This window comes from Salvia splendens, chromosome 22 (genome assembly GCF_004379255.2).
Source record: "Salvia splendens isolate huo1 chromosome 22, SspV2, whole genome shotgun sequence".
Taxonomy (NCBI): Eukaryota; Viridiplantae; Streptophyta; class Magnoliopsida; order Lamiales; family Lamiaceae; genus Salvia; species Salvia splendens.
Genome location: NC_056053.1, coordinates 16,886,458 through 16,910,712, shown reverse-complemented (window position 1 = coordinate 16,910,712; position 24,255 = coordinate 16,886,458). Strand labels below are relative to the sequence as shown.

The following is a 24,255-nucleotide window of genomic DNA, read 5'->3' as shown; positions in this document are numbered from 1 at the left end:
CCTCTGTATTTATACTCCTCAGATTTGCCTTCTCTCTCATTTCTGTTTTAGTTGACGTGGCATTTCAGCTAGCATATAAGTCTTGTGATCGTAACAGGCTGAGCCGGCCCGACCTAGTTGACAACTCTAATTCCAAAAAGGAATACAAATTAACTTAGTTGAGATGAAGAGAATACTAGCTTTAAAATAAAAATGTGAGTGAGATAGTAAGTGAATGTAGACTCCATTACCAAAAGTAATAATAACATATGAGAAACTTATTCGACGAAAAAGAAAACTTGATACACTTAACTGTGGACGGACCAAGGAAGTATTGTATTAGTTTGCCAATTAAAAAATAAAAAAAAATAAAGAATCCAAGGAGTGTGGTCGAGTGGCATGGGACTCGTCCATCTTTAATCAAATGCCCAGGGATAGATTCGTGCCTTTGGGTATGAAGCTCTAAATTCTTGGCTAGCTGTCTCATCCGCAGGAAATAATCACTGGACCACCGTTCGCCAGTAGATAGATACCCTTTGTAATTATAAAAAATAAAAATAAAAATAAAATAAAAGTAGAAACATTAACAATAAGAAAGGAGATCTCTCTGCTCCAAAACCCCTCAACAGAATGAGAAGAAGCATCACCAAAATCCCTTATCGACCTTCGATTTCCGCCGCTCTCTCCACCTCATCAGGCGGCGGAGGTAGAGGCCGCGGCGCTCCTTCACATTTCCAGTTCACCGTCGACACCCCACCCGAAGACGAATCCAAAAATTCCAACCGCGACGGCGCTTCTCCGCCGCCGCACGGCCATGGTCGCGGCCGAGGTATTCCTCCTTCGTTCTCTTCCTTCGTCAACAATGAATCAAACACCGCCGCATCCGGCCGGGGCCGCGGCATTGGTTTTGTTTCCCCAAATTCCTTCTCGCCGCGGGGAGAAGAATCTGCATTTCAGTCGCCGCAACCTAATCCCAAAGTATCGTTCCTTTCAAAGTACGAAGAAGCAGAATTGGATTCCGCTGGATCAGAAGCTCCTCCTGCCCCAATCAAGTCGATTCCATCGAGTATCTTCAATGTTTTATCGGGTGCTGGTCGGGGGAAGCCCGGCACATCCCCTGCGTCGCAACCGGAGAAGCCAAAAGCAGTGACTCAACTACCCCGTGCTTCGGAGCAGCGCCGGTCATCTAATGAGGGCACTGCTCGAGTGCTATTGAGTGAAGAGGAGAAAGTGAAAAAGGCGGTGGGAATATTGTCAAAAGGAGACGTAGGTGGAGAGGGAGCTGGCCCCGAAGTTAGAGCTGAAAGATGGGGAGGAGGGAGAGGAAGTGGACGAGGAGGAGGAGGCCGGGGAAGAGGAAGAGGGATGGCGAGAGGAAGGGGAGGATACGGTGGAAGCGGAAGGCGAGATGATAGATACGAGGATGCAGAAGACGAACCTGCCGAGTTTTTGGGGGATCCTGCTGCTGAGGAGAAGGTGGCTAAGAAACTGGGGCCGGAGGTTATGAGCAAACTGTCAGAAGAGTTTGAGGAAATGTCGAGCAGAGTGTTGCCGTCTCCTATGGACGAAGCTCTTCTGGAAGCATACGAAACGAACTTAATGGTAATCTGGTTTGTTTTTTATTTAGATTGGATGCCTGAGATTAGTAAACTGGTTGCTTATTTTGGGGTTTGTTATGCAGATTGAATGTGAGCCGGAGTATTTTATGGAAGAGTTTGGCACGAGCCCTGATATTGATGAGAAAGCTCCTATTCCTCTTCGTGATGCACTTGAGAAGATGAAGCCATTCCTTATGGCATATGAAGGGATTCAGAATCAAGAAGAGTGGGAGGTAAAACTTGTATTACTTATGGTTCCTGTCAATTTAAATAATATATAATTGGTTCCTTTAAGCTTTTATTATGTGGCCAAAATTAAGTAGGGCACACATGATGATTTTTCATTTGAATCCTGAAACTTAAACGTATAAGTATGTGCAGAGAATTGAACTTTCTATGTTGGTGTTGTGCGGGTTAATTTATATAGGTCACATATAATTAGTACTCCAATTAGTAGTAGTTGTTTACAATATTGAAGAACTCTTTCATGTCCTAGGAAATTTGAACTACATGTTAGTAAAAGTGATTCTGTTTAAGATGGCAGAGGTAAGTAGAAGGATGTTATTAGGGGGGAAAGCTTGCAGGAGATGGAAAAAATCTCCTTTTCTGCTATAATGCCCTTTTTGTGACCATTCTGTACACCTTTTGCATTTGTCTTACGGTGTGTTTAGTAGCCCCCATTTTGCACTTATTATCCCATTATTTGACTTAGAAATCATACAGTGTCAGTGTCAACAAATAAGTGAGGTTTGTGAGTGAGAAAGATTGGTGGCTTTGTGCTTCAAATTTGGAGGGTCCCTGCTCATGGTAATCAGTACAAGGCGGCTCCATGGTGGTGGAAAAATTGAAAGATATACAAGGTAAAATAAAAAAGTAGATGAAAATTGTAATTTTGGCTTCTGAGGAGCTTTCCTGAGTGTTACTGAATTTCTGCATGTGTTGTTGATTTAAAGCTAGTATTGATTTTAAACCCTAAACCCTAAACCTATTTTTCTTTTTCTTTTTTCCTTTTATTTTTGGGCGAGGTTTTGTAGTTTCAATATGTTTTGTCTCTAGCTTGTACTGAAACAAACTGGAGGATTATGAAATCTGAATCACACATTTTGAATACTCGGCATTATTTTGGGAGGTTCTGAAGTTGGTTAGTGTATCTATTATTGGTTTTATGATTCTTGCAACTTCATTTCTTAACAGTGCACACAACAAACATATGTAGTACTCCCTCCGTCCTGCCATAAGCGAGGGATTTTTTGGGCACAAGATTTAAGAAAATATATTTAAAGAGTTAAGTAAAGAGAATGAAATAGAGAAGTAAAGAGAAGAATAAAGTAGGTGAGAGAATAAAGTTAGAGATAGGAAAGGTGTTATTTTTTGCTAAAAATGGAAATGATTCATTTTAGGTGGGACGTCCCAAAATGGAATGTGAATCGCTTATGTTGGGACGGAGGGAGTATAATTTGGTTTCATCTAGTACAAGTTTTTTTCACTTCATTATTGTCATTCAACATTATTGGTATTATAAACTCCCTTTCTCCCAAGGTAGTTGGGGCATTTCTTTTGGCACGTGAATTAAGTAATTGATGTGTTAAAGGTTAAAGTAGAGAGAGTAAAGTAAGAGAGGGAATAAAGTAAGAGAAATGAAGAGAAATGATTCATTTTAGGTGGGACAGTCCAAAAAGGAGTACGACTCAACTACCTTGGGACGGAGGGAATAGACGAATGAGTACTGAGAATGGTTGTGTGGGTTTTTTCCTATTGCAAATGCAACTGCACTGAAACATGTGTTGTGTCGAATAGAAACTACATTGAAAGCGATTAGAAGATGTCATATCTATTGGTGACTTTTGCATTGCATCTTTGTTGTGAGTCTTCATTTAAGGTTTTGAGTTTTCAGCTGTCATTGACTTAGTGAAAACATCCTGAATAAGCAAACAAACACTGGTTCCATGTTAATATTATTAATGAAATACTAAAAAATGAATAGCTTCTCCTGCTGCTTTAGCATTTTTTATAGTAATAAAACGCTTATGTCTCATATATAATCGAATTCAGGACACTGATTAATTTTCTGTTGAAGTTTTATTATTATTATTATGATTATGATAATGATCAATTGATCATCATCATCATCATCATCTGCTGCTGCTGCTAGAGAAGACATGTAAATTATTTGATGTTTGCCTTGTTTTGCATCAAATTACATTCAAAGAATGAGATGGCTTGGTTTGTTTTGTTTTAATTCCCCTTGGATATGGCGATGGTCATATTGTTTTATGAAGTATTCCGTAATTTGTTTTAACAATTGACACATTTTTAGTTGCTGTATGAAGGCATGTTTCATTTCTTATTGCAAGCATGTTACTCTTATGCGGTTCTCACTCTTTTACTCTCTTTTTTCATGAGATTAGGATGTTCGTACTACATCCTTTGCATTAGTAACTTTACTGGTTTGACTTATGATCCATCCAGGAAATTATGGAAGAAACAATGAAGAGGGTTCCTCTTATGAAGTCGATTGTGGACCATTATGCTGGTCCAGATAGAGTGACTGCGAAGAAACAACTAGGAGAGCTTGAACGAGTGGCTGAAACTCTCCCAGCTAGGGCACCTGCTTCTGTGAAACGTTTTACTGAGCGTGCTGTTCTCTCGTTGCAGGTAAAAACTCTGGCATCTTGAATGTATTGGCATGTAGGTGGTCCCTTGATTTGGGTGTGGCATGCTTAAATGTGATCTGCCTTATATTTTGATGGCATTGTTGTGCCACCTATTAGGGAAATACAGTTATATAGAGTACACCTTAAGTAATTACTACTATAAATTAGCTATAGATTAAAAGTTCTAAACATTTTAGTTTTGGATGACTTCTTTTACGTGGGTTGAGCTATAATGAGAGCTTCACTGGATAATAAACTTATTCCCAGGTGTTGATAAATGATTGAATTGATAGACTTGAGGTGAATTTATTTAGACAAGAAACAATTAGAAATTTAATTCAACACCTCGCACAAGGAGTACCTAGAAAACTCGTGCCATAGTATAGCTGTTCTTGAACAAACGATAAACCAGAATTAATAACCCTAGATGAAAAATGAAATATAACATCCTAAGCCCGGCAACATTTTTATCCATCCCAAGCCAAACTTCCATTATTTTGTTTTTTCTAGTTGTCTATATTTTGTTGTTCTATTTGTCTCATTTCAATGATAATCTAGAGTTCAATATATTTTATTCTCGTAGTAGTTTTGTTTGAATTCAAGCTTTAATTTGTTGGAAAACTTGAATGTTTTAAAGGGGCACTGCTTCTGGGTATGATATTTCATATCTCATTGTTGTCTCGTCTTTTTCATTTAACCAATTTGAATTATACAGAGCAATCCGGGATGGGGATTTGACAAGAAATGCCAATTCATGGATAAGCTGATAATGGAAGTTTCTCAACAATACAAGTGAGCTTTGGATCCTTGTATATATTCTGCTTAAAAAGAAACTTGATTCTTCCAATGATTGAAGAAGGACTGTCACTCGGTTATGTCCTTTTAAAAGTTGATCGCAGGTCAAGGTTGTCGGATTATCTTTTGGGATATTCGTCATGTAGGAGATTTTGTCCTGAGCACTCTTGGATTAGTTGGTACGTTTCATTTCATAAATTGATGTTTAAAAGCCCCAATCAATACAATAAAATATAACAATATTATACAAATTTAAAATATATAGTCTCTATTATAACATTTTTTTGTGTCTGTCCATGGGTCTACGAGGAGGGTAGGGTCCGTTCATAACATGAGATTGAAATTATATTATACGGAATTAAATTATAATTCAATTGGTGTTAAGAACATAGGTCTGTATCCAATATCTGGCTATGGTCCACGAAAGGCAAGTTTACTACTACATCACAAACAAGCAAATGAAAATATAGTAGTAAGTGATTTAGTATGAAAGAGGGGTTGTTTTGAATTTGATATACATACTACAAGATGAGGTGGCAACTATATCGTAGGAGTAATACTATACATACTACTCCTTGTTTTCAATAGATAAAAGCAAAGATGACTAATGTTTTACTATAACTAGTTTTGTACAATGTATATTGCAAGTTTGCACACAGATGAAGGTGAAAAAGCATGTGACAAAAAGCTTCATTATTCACATCCCATATCCTGTTTTTCGAAGAAAATTTTGGTGAGGATTTTCTTAGTCTTAGACTTTTTTAGGGGCAATCGGTTGGTTTTATGTTCAGTTTGAAAACCATTGTTAATACTGTAGGTTTGAAAACCCTTTAATTTTTAGCCAATACACAAAATTGATCATATTTGTGAATTAGTGATTTCTAATATTGAGGATTCTTACTAATCAAAAATATTTTTGATATTGCAAGTGGACTGTGTCGAAGAGTATATAATTTTCGTTCAGTATGAAATAAAAAAAAATGGTATTTTCTTGAGAGAAAAAAAAAGTAGCGCATAAAAACTTGACAAGCACTTAAAAAAAGCTGGCTCTCTAAGTATTTTATTTACCGTTATTTGAATTATGGAAATTTTAGTGACATTAATTACTTTTGACTGAAACCCTATATATACACTCCGCTTTCTTGCTTCTTTTACTATCTTCAATTATACTTTTATAATCCCTCTCTCTCAATCATCTCTGAATTCTGCTTGAATGGGGCGCGGGAAGTTAAAAATGGAGTTGGTTAAGAATGAGAAAGCAAGGCGGGTAGCTTTGAAGAAGAGAAAGGAAGGGTTGGTGAAGAAAATAGAGCAACTGACTACTCTCTGCGACGTCCCAGCTTGCATGATCATCTCCACCAACTCCTCCTTCATTTGGCCGGATGATTTCTCCCAAGTCCGCCGCCTCATCGACTCCTACAAGGACAATCCCGCCGCCGTTAAGCCGTATGGCCTCTCCGATTTCTTCAAAGGGCGGCAGAAGACCAAATACGACGATCGCCTCGGCCTCATGAATGAGTCCCAGTTGCGGGAATTGGGCCAGGCAGTGCGATCAAGAATCGACTTCTTGAAACGGGAGGCGATGGTGAAGAAGGAGAAGGATGTGGTGTTGGATTTGGACGAGTTTGAACACATTGATCAAGATTATATCTTTTCTGCTGCTGATGATGTTATGGTGAAGAAGGAGAGCGATGTGATGTTTGATTTGGATGAGATTGAAGAAGAAATTGATCAAGATGACATTTTTTCTGCTGCGGAAGATGTGTTTATTGATTTGGATAAGGTTGAAGAAATTGATCAAGATGATATCTTTTCTGCTGCTGCTGCTGCTGCTGCTGATGTCATGGTGAAGGGGAACGATGTGATGTTTGATTTGGATGAAGAAATTGATCAAGATGATATCTTTTCTGCTGCTGATGATGTTATGGCTGCGATGGTGAAGGAGGAGAACGATGTGTTTATGTATTTGGACGAGATTGGAGACATTGATCAAGATGCTATCTTTTCTGCGATGAGTGCCAACACTCAAGTTCCGGTGCCGGACTACTACTGCCCACCGCCATTGATGGATCACAATTATCTCAGCTATGTGAATGAGAATGTGAATTGGTGTGTGGATCAAAATCCCAACTGTTCTTCAGTGGATGTGAATCAGAATGTGAATTGGTGTGCTGATCAAAATCTCAACTGCTCTTCAATGGATGTGAATTGGTTTGCTGGGGATGGTGGTGGTGTCTTAGCTAGATATCTTTGGCACTAGATGCTGCTGCTGCTATTTGTGTATCCCCGTTTTTCATTCTTTTTCCATATGTGGAATTTTGTCAATTTAACTGTATATGGTTGAGTTAGATTATAAATTGTTAATATTCAAGAAGAGAATTGCACTGAGTTTTACATTTGTTAGAAATAATGAGATAAAATTCTCAAGCCGTATACAGGCGTTAATCTAACAATTACAATTAAAAGGAAACTTGCAACAAAAACACGAATGAAAATTACAACGGAAATAAAGCAAACTAATGACCACATGAGAGGTCTCGGCATTAAGGTAACTCATTATGCATTTGAGGGTTACCTAAGATGAAAGGGAATATGTCTTGGCCACATCAGAGGTCTCCCACATTTTCCACTTGTTTCTAATAATCCCCCGCATTGGTTAGAGTGCTGCCAACTCAAACCAAGATAAGACATGTATGCATGCAGACTCTTTGCTCAATTCTCGAGAAACAATATTGCATTTGGAATAGTAGCTTGGGGCTTTGAACTTTCCGTAGTCAACACTATCGGGCATATCGGCGGCCTGCTGGACGTGATGCCTTGAACCATTCCTCCTTGGTGTATACCGAGACAATAATATTGACACAATATTATTTACAAACTCATCAGTTCTCACGTTTGTGTCCTTTACTGGCCATGGAACACCACTTTGGACTCATAAGTGATTCACATGTTGAAGCGGCCTACACTTTTTCACTTACATAGGAGATTCTTTTCCAGGTATCCTACAATACCCACCTCATCGAGGTTTCTAAGAATCATTAAAAGTCAAAACTTAGCCTCTTACCACATGCAGGTTACAATACTCAATGCTTTCTAAAGAATGAGCGAAGATTAAAAATCTTCCGAGTGTTACAACTAGATTCATATAGCTTCATTTTCCCATTGAACCAAGCCCATGGAATCTCCAATCGTATGGTTGGGTTACCACTATAATCATCTTTTAAGATGTGGTTTTCAGTCTCATTCCTTTTAGCAATTTATGCATTTGATCAGGGTTTAAACCTTTCGTTAACGGATCCGCTAAGTTATCCACTGACCTTACATAGTCAACTGTGATAACACCACTTTTGATCAATTGCCTGACGGTATTATGTCGCCGACGAATATGTCGAGACTTACCATTGTATAAACCACTATGTGCTCTCCCTATAGCTGCTTGGCTATCACAGTGTATAAACTCGAATTCCATGGTGAATCGAGCTATACACGTCTGTTTCGTTGACTTCCACGAAACAGCTCCACCCCCCACAGTGAACACATAACCACTCGTCGAGAATGAGTCTTTTGAATCAGAGATCCAATTTGCATCACAGTACCCTTCAAGTACTGAGGGATATCTTGTGTACTGCAACTCAAAGTTAAGAGTATACTTCAAGTATCTCAAAACTCTACGCAGAGCTTTCCAATGTTCCTTGCTTGGGTTGCTCGTAAATCGGCTCAGCTTATTCACCGTACACGCAAGATCTGGTCGGGTGCAGTTTGTGATAAACATCAAACTCCCTATGATCCTTGCATATTCTTCTTGAGCTACAGGCTCACTCGTGTGCTTACTCAAATGCACATTGGGTTCAAATGGAGTTTTAGTTGGCTCACAATCAAACGAGTGAAATTTCTTTAGAACTTTCTCAATATAATGAGATTATGTCAGAGCAATTCCCTCTTGATTCCTTTTAATTTTGATTCCGAGAATCACATCAGCTAAACTCATATCTTTCATGTCGAAATTTCTCTTCAACATATTTTTGGTTTCGTTGATAATGGCAATATTGCTGCCCATAATCAACATATCATCTACATAATGACACACAATAACAAAACTGTTATATGTGTTCTTAATGTAAACACATTTATCACACTCATTGATAGTGAACCCATTTGACAACATCACATTGTCAAACTTCAAGTGTCATTGCAAAGGCGTTTGTTTTAATCCATATAGAGACCTCACTAGTTTGCATACCTTCCTTTCTTGGCCAGGTACTACAAACCCTTCAGGTTGCTCCATATAAATTTCTTCCTCTAATTCATCATTCAGAAAGACAGTTTTTACATCCATTTGGTGAATCTCAAGATTATGCATAGCAGCAATTGCAAGAAGCACCCGAATAGAAGTGATTCACGTAACAGGTGAATGTGTGCCGAAGAAGTCACATCCTTCTAGGTGCTTAACGTCTTTCACTAGGCGAGCTTTGTACTTTTCAATAGTACCATCAGTTTTATATTTCCTTCTCAGTATCCACTTGCACCCTAAGGTCTTACAACCTTCTAGCAAGTCTACTAACACTCATGTGTTATTTCTTATAATTGATTCAATTTCACTATTGATCGATTCTTACCAGAATGGCGCATCTGGGCCAGACAGCGCTTCATCCACTGACTTTGGTTCGTCATCCAACATAAAATTTATGAAGTCGGGACCAAATGTCTTAGCAACTTTAACTCTTTTATCACGTCTTAGTTCTACATCATCGGGACTTGACCTCGTCCTTTTTGGCGGATTAGAACTAGTGGATTCATCCATCATTCTTTCACTAGAACGATCCTCTTGCCTCTTGCAAGGGTAAACATTCTCAAAGAATATAGCATTCATTGACTCAATTGTTGTTCCTTCAGCCACACCAGACACAGCTGGCCTATGGACTATGAAATGATAAGCACTATTATTAAGTGCATGGCCAATAAAGATGCAATCGACTGTTTTAGGGCCTATTGCAACTTGTTTCGGAGGTGACACTTCTACGTTCGCTAAGAACCCCACACTTTGAGGTATGAATACGAAGGTTTCTTCCCTTTCAACAACTCATAAGGAGTCACATCCCTATTTTTTTGTGGAATCTTGTTCAAGATATAATTTGCCGTTAACACAGCCTCCCTCCACATGTTCTGGGGTAATCCTGAATTAATCAACAGAGCATTCATCATCTCTTTTAGTGTTTGATTTTTGCGTTCAGCAACACCATTCGACTGAGGAGAATATGGAGCTGTGGTTTGGTGAATTATACCAATTGCATGGCATAATTTAGCAAACGGCGCTACATACTCACCACCTCTATCACTTCAAACACACTTAATTCGACAATTAATTTGATTTTCAACTTCATTTTTAAAGTCTTTGAACGCTTCAATTGCATCATCTTTACTTCTTAATAAGTAAAGGTAACAATACTTTGTGCAATCATCTATAAAAGTGATGAAATACTTTTTATCACCTCTTGTTTGCACAATTTTCAAATCGCATACGTCTGTATGAATCAATTCAAGAGGTTTTGTGCTTCGCTCTACCAAATGGAACGGCAGCTTAGCCATTTTGGCTTCAACATACACTTCACATCTTTATTGTGAGTTAAACTTATCTACTTTAAGTAAATTAAGATTTACTAATCTTTTAATAGCATTTAGATTTACATGCTTTAATCTATTATGCCATAAATCAGAGCTCTCAAGCAAATAAGAGGATGTGTCATCTTCCTTATTGCTTATTTCTTTCCACGGTGAATGACCGTAACATTCAGCTCAAAAAATCCATTCACTAGGTGGCCTTCACCTATGAACTTTCTATACTTGGTCAATATAACCTTTTTCACACTCAAATTCTAGTGAAAATCCATGATTTACTAGAAGTGAGCCTGACACCAAATAATTTCGGATGTCTGGGACATGCAGCACATCCTTAAGGGTAAGAACTTTTCCAGATCCTAATTTTAAGAACACATTACCCACACCAACCACCTTAGAAGAGGCTTGGTTTCCCATGCGTACTTTTCTACCTCCAACAGATTTGTAAGTAGAAAAAACGCTTCTCTCAGAACACACATGACATGTGGCACTTGTATCAACAAACCATTCATTTGGATTGTTACCATGGTTCATGTCGGAGACCATTGCGACCACCTCGTGATCTTTGTTGTTTATAACAACACATTCAAATAATTTGCACAATATTGTTTTCATCAATAAGTACACAATTATATTGAATCATATGTGCATTGGTATATTCAACAACCCATGCATCCCAATTACTACCACCAAGTATAAATTGGTCTTGCTTGTCAAATGACAAACGATAAACACAATTCTCAAGAGAATGGATCTCAAGGAATTAACCACTTCGTAGCCCATGAACATTGCGACGGCTCGTTTCTTCATTCCAGCTTTGGAGCTCGTGTTTCCTCCAACTTTGATTGGTATAATCATGTCTTAGAAGAGTACACTAATTTGTCTTGCGATTGTTAGAAATAATGGGAAGAAATTCCCAAGCCGTGTACAGCCGGTACTCTAACTATTACAATCGAAAGGAAACTTGCAACAAAAAGAGGAATGAAAGTTACAACGGAAATAAAGCAAACCAAATTTATAAGTCGAGTCGAGGAAAGCCCTCTTTCCGCAAGACAAATTACGCCCCGGCTAGTGCTCACAGAATGACGTATTGCCCCCAAAGATAAAATGACTTCCTCCTAGCGTGTGTAGAAGCACCTCAAACCCGCTAGGCACCGGCGAACTTGATGGAGTTCCGAGAATCGAGCTAGACAATGCTCCTAAGATGCACACTATGATGTAGAGAGCTTGAGAGAAAAGATGATGATTTCTTGATGTGTATTTCCTCTCTCAAACTCACACCTATTTATAGGATTGGAGTGACCACATGAGAGGCATCGGCATTAAGGTACCTCATTATGCATTTGGGGGTTACCTAAGATGAAAGGCCATAGGTCTTGGCCACATCAAAGGTCTCCCACATTTTGTAGATGTTTCTAAAAACATTATCATTCAACTATATATAAAAAGATCTCAACTTTAAATTTTTGGTTTTACTCAATCTCTAAAGCAGAAAGATTGATGATGATGATGACACGAAAGTTAAAAAGCTGTCTTTTTTTAACAGGTGATCTTCAAAATTACATGGTACACAAATAACTATATCCAAACATAAGTTAATTAGATCCTCATAAAGCTTTTTAGTTGTGGGTAAAAACTCAGAAAGCTTTGCAGAGATAGTAAAGCAAATACTAATACTACGTAGATTTTCAAGCAAGTTCTTTTTGGCTCTTCTTCTGTCAGTAAATTTGTGTTTGTTGGTAAACTCGGCCAATTGGTAGTCTGCAGCACCATTCTGTGTCAGCTCTTCTTCTATGACTTGAGCTGAACAGATATAAGAAGACTAACATAACTGCATCTCAGTATATCATTCATTTTCATTATATGCTTTCATCTATTGCAGAAACACCAGAAGCAAGGGATGCTCTAGTCTCCCCATTGATATAGATTTGATTTATTATGGAGATTTAATTACACTTTTAGTGTTTTTTGGCTTTGCTGTAAATAGTTTGGGCTGTTAATATTTTAAATATGAATCTCTAAGTGCATCAATTGAAATACTCCAAAGCTCTAACTACAATGCTTGTTCATGTTCTTCCATATTTTGGATTACATACATATGCCAAAATGCTGCTGGTGTTTTAAATTTATTACAATTATTTCCAAATTGATGACACTTGTTAAGTTTATCATCAAGAATTGTGCCTTGAATGTTTGCCTTGTCATTTGTTTTTTTTACCTATGTTTTTTTACCTGTTGTTTAATGTATACTTAGTGCATGTTTGATAGGGATAAAGGGTAAGATAATTAAGTTATCATGGTTAAAAAAGTGTTTGGCAGCCTAATTAATTTATCATCATGGACCATGTTTATTTAGCGGCCCGCCTAAGGCCCGCCTCTTAGATGGACCCATGCTTCTTGAAGTCTTTAGATCATGATATCATAACTTGGCGGTAATATGGAGACAAGGATGGCGATAGTGGTTGATACATTCTATTAGAGCATGCGCAACACAATTTTTGTGACCCGTTCCGAAGGGACGGACCGCACAAGGGTTGTGTTGCAAAGGGCGGGTTGTGACTGGCGTCACAATCTGAAGGCAAAGAGGGTGAGATGTCTCGCCACTTGCCTTCCCCTTCTGCTCCAATAGTGTTGACGGTGAAGGCTACCCGTGTGACGTGCGAGTGTCAAACAACTTTTTCCTGACACTTGAGTGAAAGTTTTTATTGATTTTTATATGGTTCAAATATGAAAGTGAAGTCTAGCCTATTAGAAGATACTCTTTGCTGAAATATAAAGGTTGTGGGTTCAAAACTTGTAGAGTTATATGATGATGAAGTGTATATCACTTGGTACTTAATAGGTCGACGATTCGAGTCATCTAAGTGTGTGTCGCGCGTTTGAACGATAATATAAAAGACCTGGACCTATTTAAATACTAGAACTTCCATATATATATATATATATATATATATATATATATTTATTTAACAATAGAATTTCCGTATATATGTATACACATACAAGTAGTGAAATTAACAAAGAAGGAACTACTAATGTGTGTCCACATTATTCATAATTTTCATGCAAGCTAACTTTTTTTCAAATTAATATGCAACTACTTTTATGATAATTTTGTCTAAGCACCCATAGAGCCATCCCCTCCCTTATTAGCCACCCCCTCCGCCCCCATAGCCACCCCCATGGCCACCTCCTCCACCACCCCCATGGCCACCTCCATAGCCACCTCCTCCTCCGCCCCCATGGCCACCTCCTCCACCACCCCCATGGCGATGTCTATACCAGTCTTGGTTGACGAAGGAAGTTGTCTTCTCAGTATCTATAGCTGAGTAAATTCACATTGAACAAATATAGTTAGATTGAGTTGCCAAATTTTTATTTGGATTGAGTAATATTATTTGAAGAACAACTTGTATTTAATTCTTTCGGTTATATATGTAGTGTGCGGGATAAATCATAATACAAACAAGTTGAAAATGAGGGGAAAAAAAAGAAGAAAAATTCTTTAGGTGATTTACAATATATAATCTATATATAGATGAAGTTCGGAGTTCATTGTTTTCTTTATAAATATAGAAAATCGAATTTTGTTGTTAAATGGAAATGTTTGGTAATGTATTTATATAGTATAATTAAAATATTAATTTTTTTTTGCCATTTATCCTCATTTTGCACGTTTGTTTACAAGAAAGTAATAGATTGGGGCTATTTCTCCTCTCATAAATTAAATACACTAATAGACTTGGTTATGCAATGTTTTATGAAATGGAGGAAGTATTAATCTTACAATACTTTTAAATGGATAAAATAGAATAAAATTATTTAACAGAGTTATCTAAATTGATCTGCTCACACTTAGTTGTGTATTAATTTGTAATTTATTATAATCATCAAATCAATTTGCAATTGAAAACTTCATCTGTAATAATAGTACTGTTCAAACATTTTGCACCAATGTGATCATAAAACTTCCTCTATTCCATTTAAATGGCCTATTATATTTAGGTATAAATGGTCATTAATGAGTAGAAATAGAAATAGAATTAGAATTAGAATTAGAAATCAGCTTTTTTTTTGGGAGAACACGTTTTTGTGGGGTTTAATTATATGTTGAGTTTCTAATTTGAATGGTGATGTAAACAAGGAGTTTCAAACTTTTTCCAGAAAATCACTATAATTAATTCTATATATTTTACTTGCTCTGTGCCTATAAGTTCCATTTTACTTTGATATGGAGTTTTAATAAATGAAAAAGAAAATAGATTGTAAAAGTTAATATATACAATGTGAGATCTACTTATATATATAATAAAAATGAAAATAGACTTTTAAATTGGATCGAACAGAGTAATATTTATTGTTATAGAAAAATAGCTTACATGGATTGACGACATCTGAACCAACTTTATTACCATAATAGCCATCTCCACCGCCATAACCACCACCGCCTCCTCCACTACCAGAACCACCTCCATAGTCGCTACCTTCACCACCTCCACTGCCAGAACCACCTCCATAGCCACTACCACCACCACCTCTGCTGCCAGAACCACCCCCATAGCCACTACCACCACCACCTCCATAGTCGCTACCACCACCACTTCCTCTGCCAGAACCACCTCCATAGCCGCTGCCACCACCTCCGCTACCAGAACCACCTTCACCTTCTCCATAGCCACCCCCACCGCCTCTGCCTCCGCCACCATAATCATTGTAACCGCCCCCGCCTCCTCCTCCTCCTCCTCCTAGTCCGTATTCACCGTGTTTATAACCTTTATAGTGAAATTTTCCAAAACATTTGGAATCATTTACCTCATTACTCCCTTTGCCCTCATTACCTAAGAAAGACGCCGACAAATACAATTATGTACATTTATCTTTATTCTATTGAAAATTATAAAATATGTTGTTTTGGTAAAAAATATTTAATTACATATATAAATTATGCACATAGAGCTTACGTGGGACATCGATTGTGTTGGAAATGCGAGTCGAATCTGAGAAAACAAGAAGAAGCATAACACTCAAAATGGCAACTCCAATATTAACTTTGAAACCCATTATTGCAAAGTTTGCAATAGAATTAGACAAGTGATAAGATTAGTTATATTTCTCTTACCTATTTATATGAAAATCTTGGCGATTGATACATGTTTTTTATTGGATAATTTATGACAAAAGGCCAAAATTAGTTGGCTGTTGAAAACAAGAGTCACAAGACTAATCCAAGTCCAACCTATCTTAATTTAATTAGGTAAGAATAACTAAATGCTACTAACACTAGTGTTGGGACATAATCTAATTTTATAATTATTACATAGAATTCACTAATCCAACAACAATTTATTGTTCGTTTTGTAGTATTTCAATTGTAATTTTTGTGCTACAGAATTATTATTTGGGGTGAATATTCCTAACTACATTAATTCCATTTTTTTAATATAATTAATTAAGATTTATTATATAAGTAGTAAAAATATTATTTTGGTATGATTATAATAATAAAATATAAATAATGTGAATCTCTTAAGTTGTTGTGACGCTTTTAGTCTTTTTATTTTTTTGTCTTGTGTCATTCAATGAAATGCAATCTACTGATAACCAACTTCAGTAGCTATATTTATCAACATTGCCGAATTTTGAGAAACTCTACATCGTTATTTTAGCTTTTAATGTAAAATTTGGTAAACTATTTTTATTAATCAGCAGTTAGATATTAATGAAGAACAAGATATATATACATATGAATGAGAATTATTGCCTCAGAAGTCAGAACCTGTATGGTAATCTCCACGTAATTTACAACTTAAATTCGAAAATTACATGTGACGCCCCAGAATTTCGTTCCTTTCTTTCGAGATAAATTAGACTTATTAGCCTAATTAATTTTAGTTTAGAGGACGTGTGATCGTAGGATTACCGTTGTAATCCCGACTTTTGAAATTATAAGTGCTCGATCTTTGAGAATAAGAAATTATTCATGTAGAGGAAAAGAGAATAAATTAGTGCAGTACTTTGTTAAGAGGATTTTACATATGTTTTGGGAAGATAAAGTGAAAGAGACTACACTATGTTGCTTACATCATGTGGTACCACAATTGTGGAATGCAAAAACCTCCACTTTAAAGATTCTAACACCTAACATTTAGTTGTTAGCTAAAAACAGTAGTAAGATAGATTAGGATTGGGACAAGTCCCTTCCCTTTTCTTCTTCTCGATCGACGGCCACGTAAGACTCCAAATTTGACAACTATATGCCTCCTTCTCCTTGGCAAATTCTTGCAGCAACATAGGCAAGAGTACCTACATTTGTGATACTAAAATAGTTAAAGGAAAAAGATCAAGTATAGTAAGGACAAATATGACATCACCAAAAAAAGGACTCATGAGATCAACTAATTTTAAGTCATCCAAGAATTACACAAATTTGGCAAGAAGGCTTTTTAGCTCAACTCAAAAAGAGAGGTGAGTTGGTAGCTCAAAATAGAAATTGGAGCTCTTCAATGCCTTACACCAAGGAGGCAAGAGGCCTTTGTCATACCAAAAGGAAAGGAACCCATAGCTAGAAATAGAAAAGCATCCTTCTCAATGCTAACACCAAAGGGGTAGTAAAGCTTTTATCTCAAATTCAAAAGATGAGGGGATCTTTATCCCAAATTATCCACAAAATGCCAAGACTTTTCTCCTATAAAAGCAACCCACCACCACCTTCCTTCACACACCTTCCTGGCACTCAAAATTCACAATTCATAAGAGGAGCAACAAGGGATGGGAGGAATGGCAAGAGAGCAATTCAACAAACAAGAGGAATTACATAAGCAAGGTAACCAAAATACTCCCCTCTGCATCATAATAGAACCTCATGCTCAAGAACTTAGAGCTTTAGGATTTCCACATCACACGATTTGAAACCATGCTTGAAGTAAACATAGGTGTGAACAACAAATAGATGCTTTAAAAATCACATTGCCACTGCCCAAGTCTAAAAAAAAAAAAGAAATGCCAAGTAATGAAAGGGGAAGTGGGGAAGGAGACTTAGCTTAAGAAGAGAAGCAGCTCGGCGAGGACGAAGACGGCGGAGCAGCAGCCGGCGAGTTGCTGGAGCCGGCACCGAGCAGCCGAGGACTCCTCCGAACTCGACGGAGGAAGAGAAAACGATGGAGAAGTGAGTTGGAAATGTGAAGGGACCGATGGGTCATGTAATTGGAAGTAAGAAATTTAGGCCTAATGAATAAAAAGGGAATTGGGCTAAGTCCCATTTAATTGAACAAAAGAAGTGGATTGCCTCCTTTTAATTAGTTGGGCTCAGAGATGGCCTACAAATTAAATTAATAGTTCGAGCCAAGAATCATTTAATTGATGAACCGAGATTGAATAATTGGGCCAAGAATTATTTATGTTGGATTGGAATTAATTTAAGAATCGAGTTAGAGCTTGATTAATTAATTCCCGAATAAATTATTAAATTCCCAAGGATGGAAGCGATGAAGTGGGAGACGCGAAGGGCAGACCGGCGTCGTCCCGCGACACCATGGGCGGCCTTAAGAAAAATCCAAAGAAAAAGGATTTAAGAAGGGATTTTTCAAGAATCCATATTTAAGAGCACAAATAATTGTGTTAGAGAAAATAGAATTTTCCAGAATTAGTAAAGAGAATAATTAAACCCTGCAGAGCAGTGAAGCCCGAGGTAGGATTAAGAAAATCCTATAAGCCGAGACTAAGATATAGGTGCTATCCTTTAGGATGCATGCATCCTTTTCTCAGGAAAAATAGTTCAAGTACTAATTAGCGTAGTACGCTATTTTTTTAAAGGATAAATTATTCAAGGGCAAATGAGGCCAGACGAGAGTTGTTAATTGGAGATAAGCGTATCAGGTGAGCTTTCTTTTAATATCCATCACTATAGTGTGAATATAAAGCAAATATTCTTGAAGTTATGAAATTTCATCTTTTCTCAAAATGGAGCTGTGATTATTTGAAAGTTGTTGTCATGCCATAAAATGTTTGTTTTCGAGGCCTATCTGTTGGGGCTACATGCCGAGAGTTCCAAAACTCAGTAACGAATTCGGTTCCCAATAGGACCGCAAATCCTGTTTGGAATAACGTGCACAAGAGTCGTGAGTAATCCTAGAGAGGTTGGCCGGCCATGGTGCCCGTTGGAGGTGGCCACCTTCACGGTACACGACTTACAGACATGGTAAGAAATTTGAAGAACTTAGACTACAGTCAGACTTTTAAGATCACAAAAGAATTTAGTATGCTCGTGCCTTTTAAGAAAAACCCGCGTGTGATACTGTTGATGGATGACAACTATATAATGTATGCTTTGATTTTCGGCAAGTGTCCACTGAGTACTCCTGTACTCAGCCATGCATGTATTTATAAATGTGCAGGTTGAACGTCAAGAGGAAGGAGCATTGATCGGAGTCGATGTTATTAAGTAATCAAGTGGATTTCTCGACGATTCGTGTCTTCATACACGAAGTCGTTTAGCAATGACTTATTCTGTTGTATTTTGTTAAGTGAGAATTTCAAGTCTCACCTTCGAACTCTGATTTAGTTGATAAGATGAGTTATTCTATTTTTGAGACCATGTAATTGAATACTTGGCTCTTATCTTATGGTATTAATCGATTTGGCCTTTTCGGCAAGTTTCTTGAGTTCACTTCCTTTTCTTTCCCCGCTTCGTTAATCCTTCTTATTAGTCCCAGATTACCCGTTTTCACTATCCTTAGTAAAATAGGGTCGTGACAGAGTGGTATCAGAGCGCTCAGTTTCCTTCATGCTCTGAAATCCACACATTTCTTCAGTCAAGATTTAGACTTGTTCACTAGATCATTCCAAGTAATCGACTCGATCAATACTCCAAGACGTTCAACCAAACAAGTTGAAAGATGAAGGAGTGGACATTTTGAGATAGCTGAAACAAAGTGCGATGAGAATATTTTACCTAGTCAAGAAAATAGAAAGAACCGAGAGGGAATAAGTACTCTCCCTAAAGAATGAAGTTCAAACTGGGACTACGAAGGATGAACCATAAATCCAATTATTGTTTTCCCTAATAATTATCTTTGAGATGATGCAAGACAGAGTTAAGCACGAAAGTGTGACCCAAGTGACACGACTTTTCACAAAGAGATCCCATGCCCAATGCATAAGAGCACAAGAGGGGCAATTGTTGAAAAGAAAGACCAGAAACGATGCTATAAAGGAGTAGCACAAGGTAGATCCTCACTGTGGCCAAGCCACTCGTATAAATCCGAAGGAGATTGTTGACTCCATCACGTTTCGCGAGTCCCTATAGAAACGTTAGATTTGAGATGTGAACTCAGCTTGATGATGTTAGATCACACAGTATAATGACTCTAGTTGATGACTTTCCCTACATGGATTTTCATGCATCAATTCAACATGGATGAAATAGACAATTTTAATCAGCAGTACTTACTTGGATTCCTAGAAATTTCTTTCTTTGAACATCCTTAATGGAAATACTCCCAGCTTATTTTACACCCTTGATCGACCCGCGTTTTGCAAATCAAGATGACAATACTTCCCTTTTCCTATGAGAGTTGTGACCCATTTCCAGTTCAAAGATCACGGTTAAATATTCAATTTCAGACACTTTGAGCAACTTGCATTGCAAATCAATGTGCCACTTCTTATCTTGGGTACATCATATCGCTATTCACTTTCAGTTGCATGAGCACAAGCTTTGCTCTTGTATTTTCAGATATGTCGATTGACAACAACTTTTCTTACTCATCATTCGTATGAGCAATATTTTGACTTCGCAAGCCCAATCGCATTGTTATTCTAAATTTGTTTGTCTCCAGAACCTTCAGACTAAGCTCGTTTTCCTAGACCTCGTCTTTAATGAATGATGTATTCTCCTTGGAACTTCCGTCGACCCTTGTTATTTTGCGAACATGTATATAACAAGTTCTTTCTTGGAAGAATGAAATTTTCTCATGTTCAATTCCACTGCATGATTGTCCTGTTTGGGGAATTTTTACCATGTCTTCAATATTCGTTAAGACTAGCATACTCACTTCGTTCTTAACGAGTTACTTTGACTGTTACCCCAGAGGTTTATCTCCTTGGAAATTTCCTTTGACAAACTTGAGAATTCTTCAATATGATTCCCTTCTCACTAGCTTTGACATTATTGGAGAAAGGTCAACGTGAATTCATGACAATTGCCTACACTTCTACGTACTCCTGCGACTGACTCTTTCAAGCTTTAACGCGTTTGAGCCATAATACATTGGTGTAAAGATCTTTTCAAGACTGAACGGTCAATTAAACTATCTTATTCGATGCCTACTATGAGAATTTAAATTTAATTCGTTTCGTCCTATTTTGGAACATATTTCATTTCCTTCGAGAAACCCCCAAAGTTCTATGGGTTTTCTTGAAACCTCTTAACCAGTGGGATCTTTTGAAAGAATGTGATTAATTCACAAAGTCAAACCAAAGAAATTTTCAAGTCTACTTGAGCTTAGTCATGGTATCTTTGTAAACCAATCATTGAGAGTTGGCAATTTTAATTCACAAAGTCACACCAGAGATGTTATTCTTGCCACCTAGAGTAATTTGAGTACTCTCCTAAGACAATGATTTCTTTTCAGTATTTCATCGACCAAAAATCAGTACCATCCAAGTTAAGGCTGTTTGACTAAATTTCCAATGGGAAACTCTCAAAGAAGGCAAAGCCTTGATCATTTCAAAATATCTATGAGAAATAAGTCCTGATAGACAGACATGAATAAAGATGATACACCCAACGATCCCGTCATGCCGCGTAAATTAGATAATAATCGTTTATCGGCGGATACGCGTATAACGAATAGAAATAAGTGAGCTGCGAGAAATGGAGATTCACGCCATGGTTATGCAAGATTAGTTAGAAAGGAAGTACAAGTAGTCTCACAGATTACGTGCTAACGATTAAATGCCGACAATAAAAGAGGTGGTGAATTAGAAACCACAAGTATGAGACCACCGAGGGAAGAAAAATGGAGTCCCCGCAGTAGGAAACAAGCACGGCTGTCAGTGACGGCTTATGACCGGATATTTTGTGATATGGCTCGATACACACCAGAACAGTTGAAAACTAATGAAAAGATGACTCAAAGATTTTGTACCAGTCTGAGGTATGAGATTCGCATGGCACTGGCCAGAAATTGAGGACTGTCCTACTCAAGGACTCTGGGTAGAGCACTATACATCGAGGCAGCCATGCCGGGAGAGGAAACCGGACCAGCTGTGAGTCATGCTCTACACCCAGCACATTCCCAAGCATCCAGGAACAAGAGAAAGTGGGAAGGACATCGAGCCCAACCCGAGCCTAAATAGGAACGGACAGGGACTAAGCAGACCACTAGGTGGCGGATACCAAGCTACCCTAGACCATTCAAGGGAAATCCACCAAGGTCCAACCCATGCCCCAAATGCAAAAGATTGCATGGCGACATCTACAAGGCAGGGACATGCGTCTGATTCCAGTACGGAGAGAATGAACACTTTACGCACTGCCCAAACAAGACTCCAAGGATGGGAACAAGATCTCACTCGTCTGCATAGCGCCCCCGACTGCGCGCACTTCATGACCAGCCTGGAGTAGATCCACGATAGTCACCTAAGAACCATTAGCCGAGGCCGAAACTCCCGACACAGGCTCAAGCTTATGCAATGAGGCAGAAACAGCCGGAGGCGAACCAGGGAAATTTGTCAGGCATCGATAAGCTCTTCAATACACCTGTATGCTTCTGTTTGATACTGGTGCTTCGCATTCTTTTATTTCCGCTCATTGCGTGACTACCTTGAAACTCGCTACGAAAGAACCCGAACATAGAATGGAAGTATCTTCCCCAGTAGGAGGACGTATAGAGATCTCTCGTACTTGCTCGAACTTAGGAATCACTCTGGGCGAATTTAAGATTGTAGCAAACAACCTGAGTGTTATGATCATGTGGGATGTGGATATTATAATAGGAATGGACTGGCTGGCTGAAAACCATGCCACGATCTTGTGCAAGGAAAGACAAATTTCTTTTAGAACCCCCGAAGGTGAAGCGACCCTCTTTCACAGAATTTCCATAGGAGCGCGAAAATCTGTAATCTCGATGCTGCAAGCCAGTAAGCTGATGAAGAAAGGATGCCCGGCATATCTTGTCTACCTGAACAAATATGAGAAGGAAGGAAGAAAATTTGAAGAGGTCGAAATCGCTTGTGATTTTCCAGATGTGTTTCCTGACACACTACCTGGTCTACCGCCAGACCGACAAGTAGAATTCACTATAGATCTAGAACCAGGATCCGCCCCTGTATTGACGGCACCATATCGAATGACCCCAAAGGAACTGGATGAACTGAAGGTACAGTTGGAAGAAATTTTGGACCTGGGATTCATCAGACCCAGTGTCTCACCGTGGCGAGCACTTGTACTGTTTGTTAAGAAGAAAGATGGGACCATAAGGATGTGCGTGGATTACCGAGATCTTAATAAGCTAACACCCTCAATAACAAGTACCCGTTGTCAGAATCGATGACCTGTTTGACCAACCCAAAGGAGCCAATGTATTTTTCAAGATGGATCTGAAATCGGGATATCACCAGTTGAGGATCAAACCAGAAGATGTTCCCAAGACAGCATTCCGGACCAGATACGGTCACTACGAGTTTAGAGTGGTGCCGTTTGGACTAACCAATGCACCGGCAGTGTTTATGGATCTAATGAATCACGTTTTTCACACATACCTCGATAAGTTCGTACTAGTCTTCATCGACGATGTGTAGATATAGTCTAAGAACAGAAAGGAACACGAGAAGCATTTGAGGACTGCACTAGAGACGCTGCGGGCGGAGAAATTATACGCCAAGTTCAGCAAGTGTGAATTTTGGCTCAATGGTTGGTACGCGAAGCGAATTGAATTGATCAAGTTATATAGAAGATAACCGATCGGGTGGATCAGTTAGCAAATGTCGTTGCCCCTTGATCAAGGCGTTCTCGCTCTCGCTTGCCACCAATGTAATTTATAACTCCCAGACTCGCACTACTTTAACAGTAAAGCGGCAAGTACGGGGTCGATCCCACAGAGAAACCGGTGTATCGAGTGGGTGAGTAGTGAACAGGGTTCGGCTGCTGCCACGCTTTAATTTGGGAGTTTTTAACTACTTGATTTACCTTAGGCAGAATGTAAACTAACTACTTGATCAAGCTACTCATCATGCTGACACAATTTAATGGATCAAGTAAGCGACATGCGGAAATAAGAACTTAACTACCTAGGCATGCTACGAAAAACACAAACACTTTGTCGTTCATCATGATTAAACACTGAATCGAAGACGAAAAAGCAAAACTGAACTGGAACAGTAAACAGGATGACGAAAACAAAACAACTCCGATCTTTATAGCTCAGAACAGTGCGGTGAACATGTGGAATACAAAAAGATTAAAACTTGAACTACGGAACAACACTGAATTTAAACTAAGCTATCAACTTCAGAAAGCAAGAAAACGAGTAAGGCCGAGGAGCTCTCGGTTGGAAACTTGGGACGGAGCCAAACAGATATTGAGAATTCTATCGCGCTCCCTTCGGTCGCTC

General features: G+C 38.3%; 2 protein-coding genes and 1 long non-coding RNA gene across 6 annotated transcripts; 2 read left to right on the top strand and 1 right to left on the bottom strand.

Annotated features, from left to right (window-relative positions):
* Positions 1 to 583: 583 nt before the first annotated feature.
* Positions 584 to 5,277, top strand: LOC121787188 (translation initiation factor IF-2-like). Of its 4 annotated transcripts, none has more exons than XM_042185847.1 (5): positions 584 to 1,581; positions 1,661 to 1,810; positions 4,047 to 4,232; positions 4,947 to 5,023; positions 5,131 to 5,277. In XM_042185847.1, exons 1-5 carry the CDS (start codon positions 610 to 612, stop codon positions 5,261 to 5,263), a joined length of 1,518 nt encoding a protein of 505 aa, XP_042041781.1. In that variant the 5' UTR covers positions 584 to 609; the 3' UTR covers positions 5,264 to 5,277. The 4 variants fall into 4 exon arrangements, 2 of the variants coding, with proteins under 2 accessions (XP_042041781.1, XP_042041783.1); XM_042185849.1 differs by having other exon boundaries at positions 5,121 to 5,277; XR_006047291.1 differs by lacking the exons at positions 4,947 to 5,023; positions 5,131 to 5,277 and adding an exon at positions 2,301 to 2,437 and having other exon boundaries at positions 4,047 to 4,183.
* An 8,514-nt stretch (positions 5,278 to 13,791) lies between these two features.
* On the bottom strand, positions 13,792 to 15,734 carry LOC121786827 (glycine-rich cell wall structural protein 2-like). Its single transcript, XM_042185441.1, has 3 exons — positions 15,604 to 15,734; positions 15,022 to 15,480; positions 13,792 to 13,967 (listed from the first exon to the last, which is right to left on the bottom strand). Exons 1-3 carry the CDS (start codon positions 15,701 to 15,703, stop codon positions 13,792 to 13,794), a joined length of 735 nt encoding a protein of 244 aa, XP_042041375.1. The 5' UTR covers positions 15,704 to 15,734.
* A 935-nt stretch (positions 15,735 to 16,669) lies between these two features.
* LOC121786493 lies at positions 16,670 to 19,069 on the top strand. The gene is made up of 3 exons (XR_006047204.1): positions 16,670 to 17,465; positions 18,455 to 18,839; positions 19,036 to 19,069. It is a non-coding gene; the product is annotated as an uncharacterized LOC121786493 (long non-coding RNA).
* Positions 19,070 to 24,255: the final 5,186 nt, after the last annotated feature.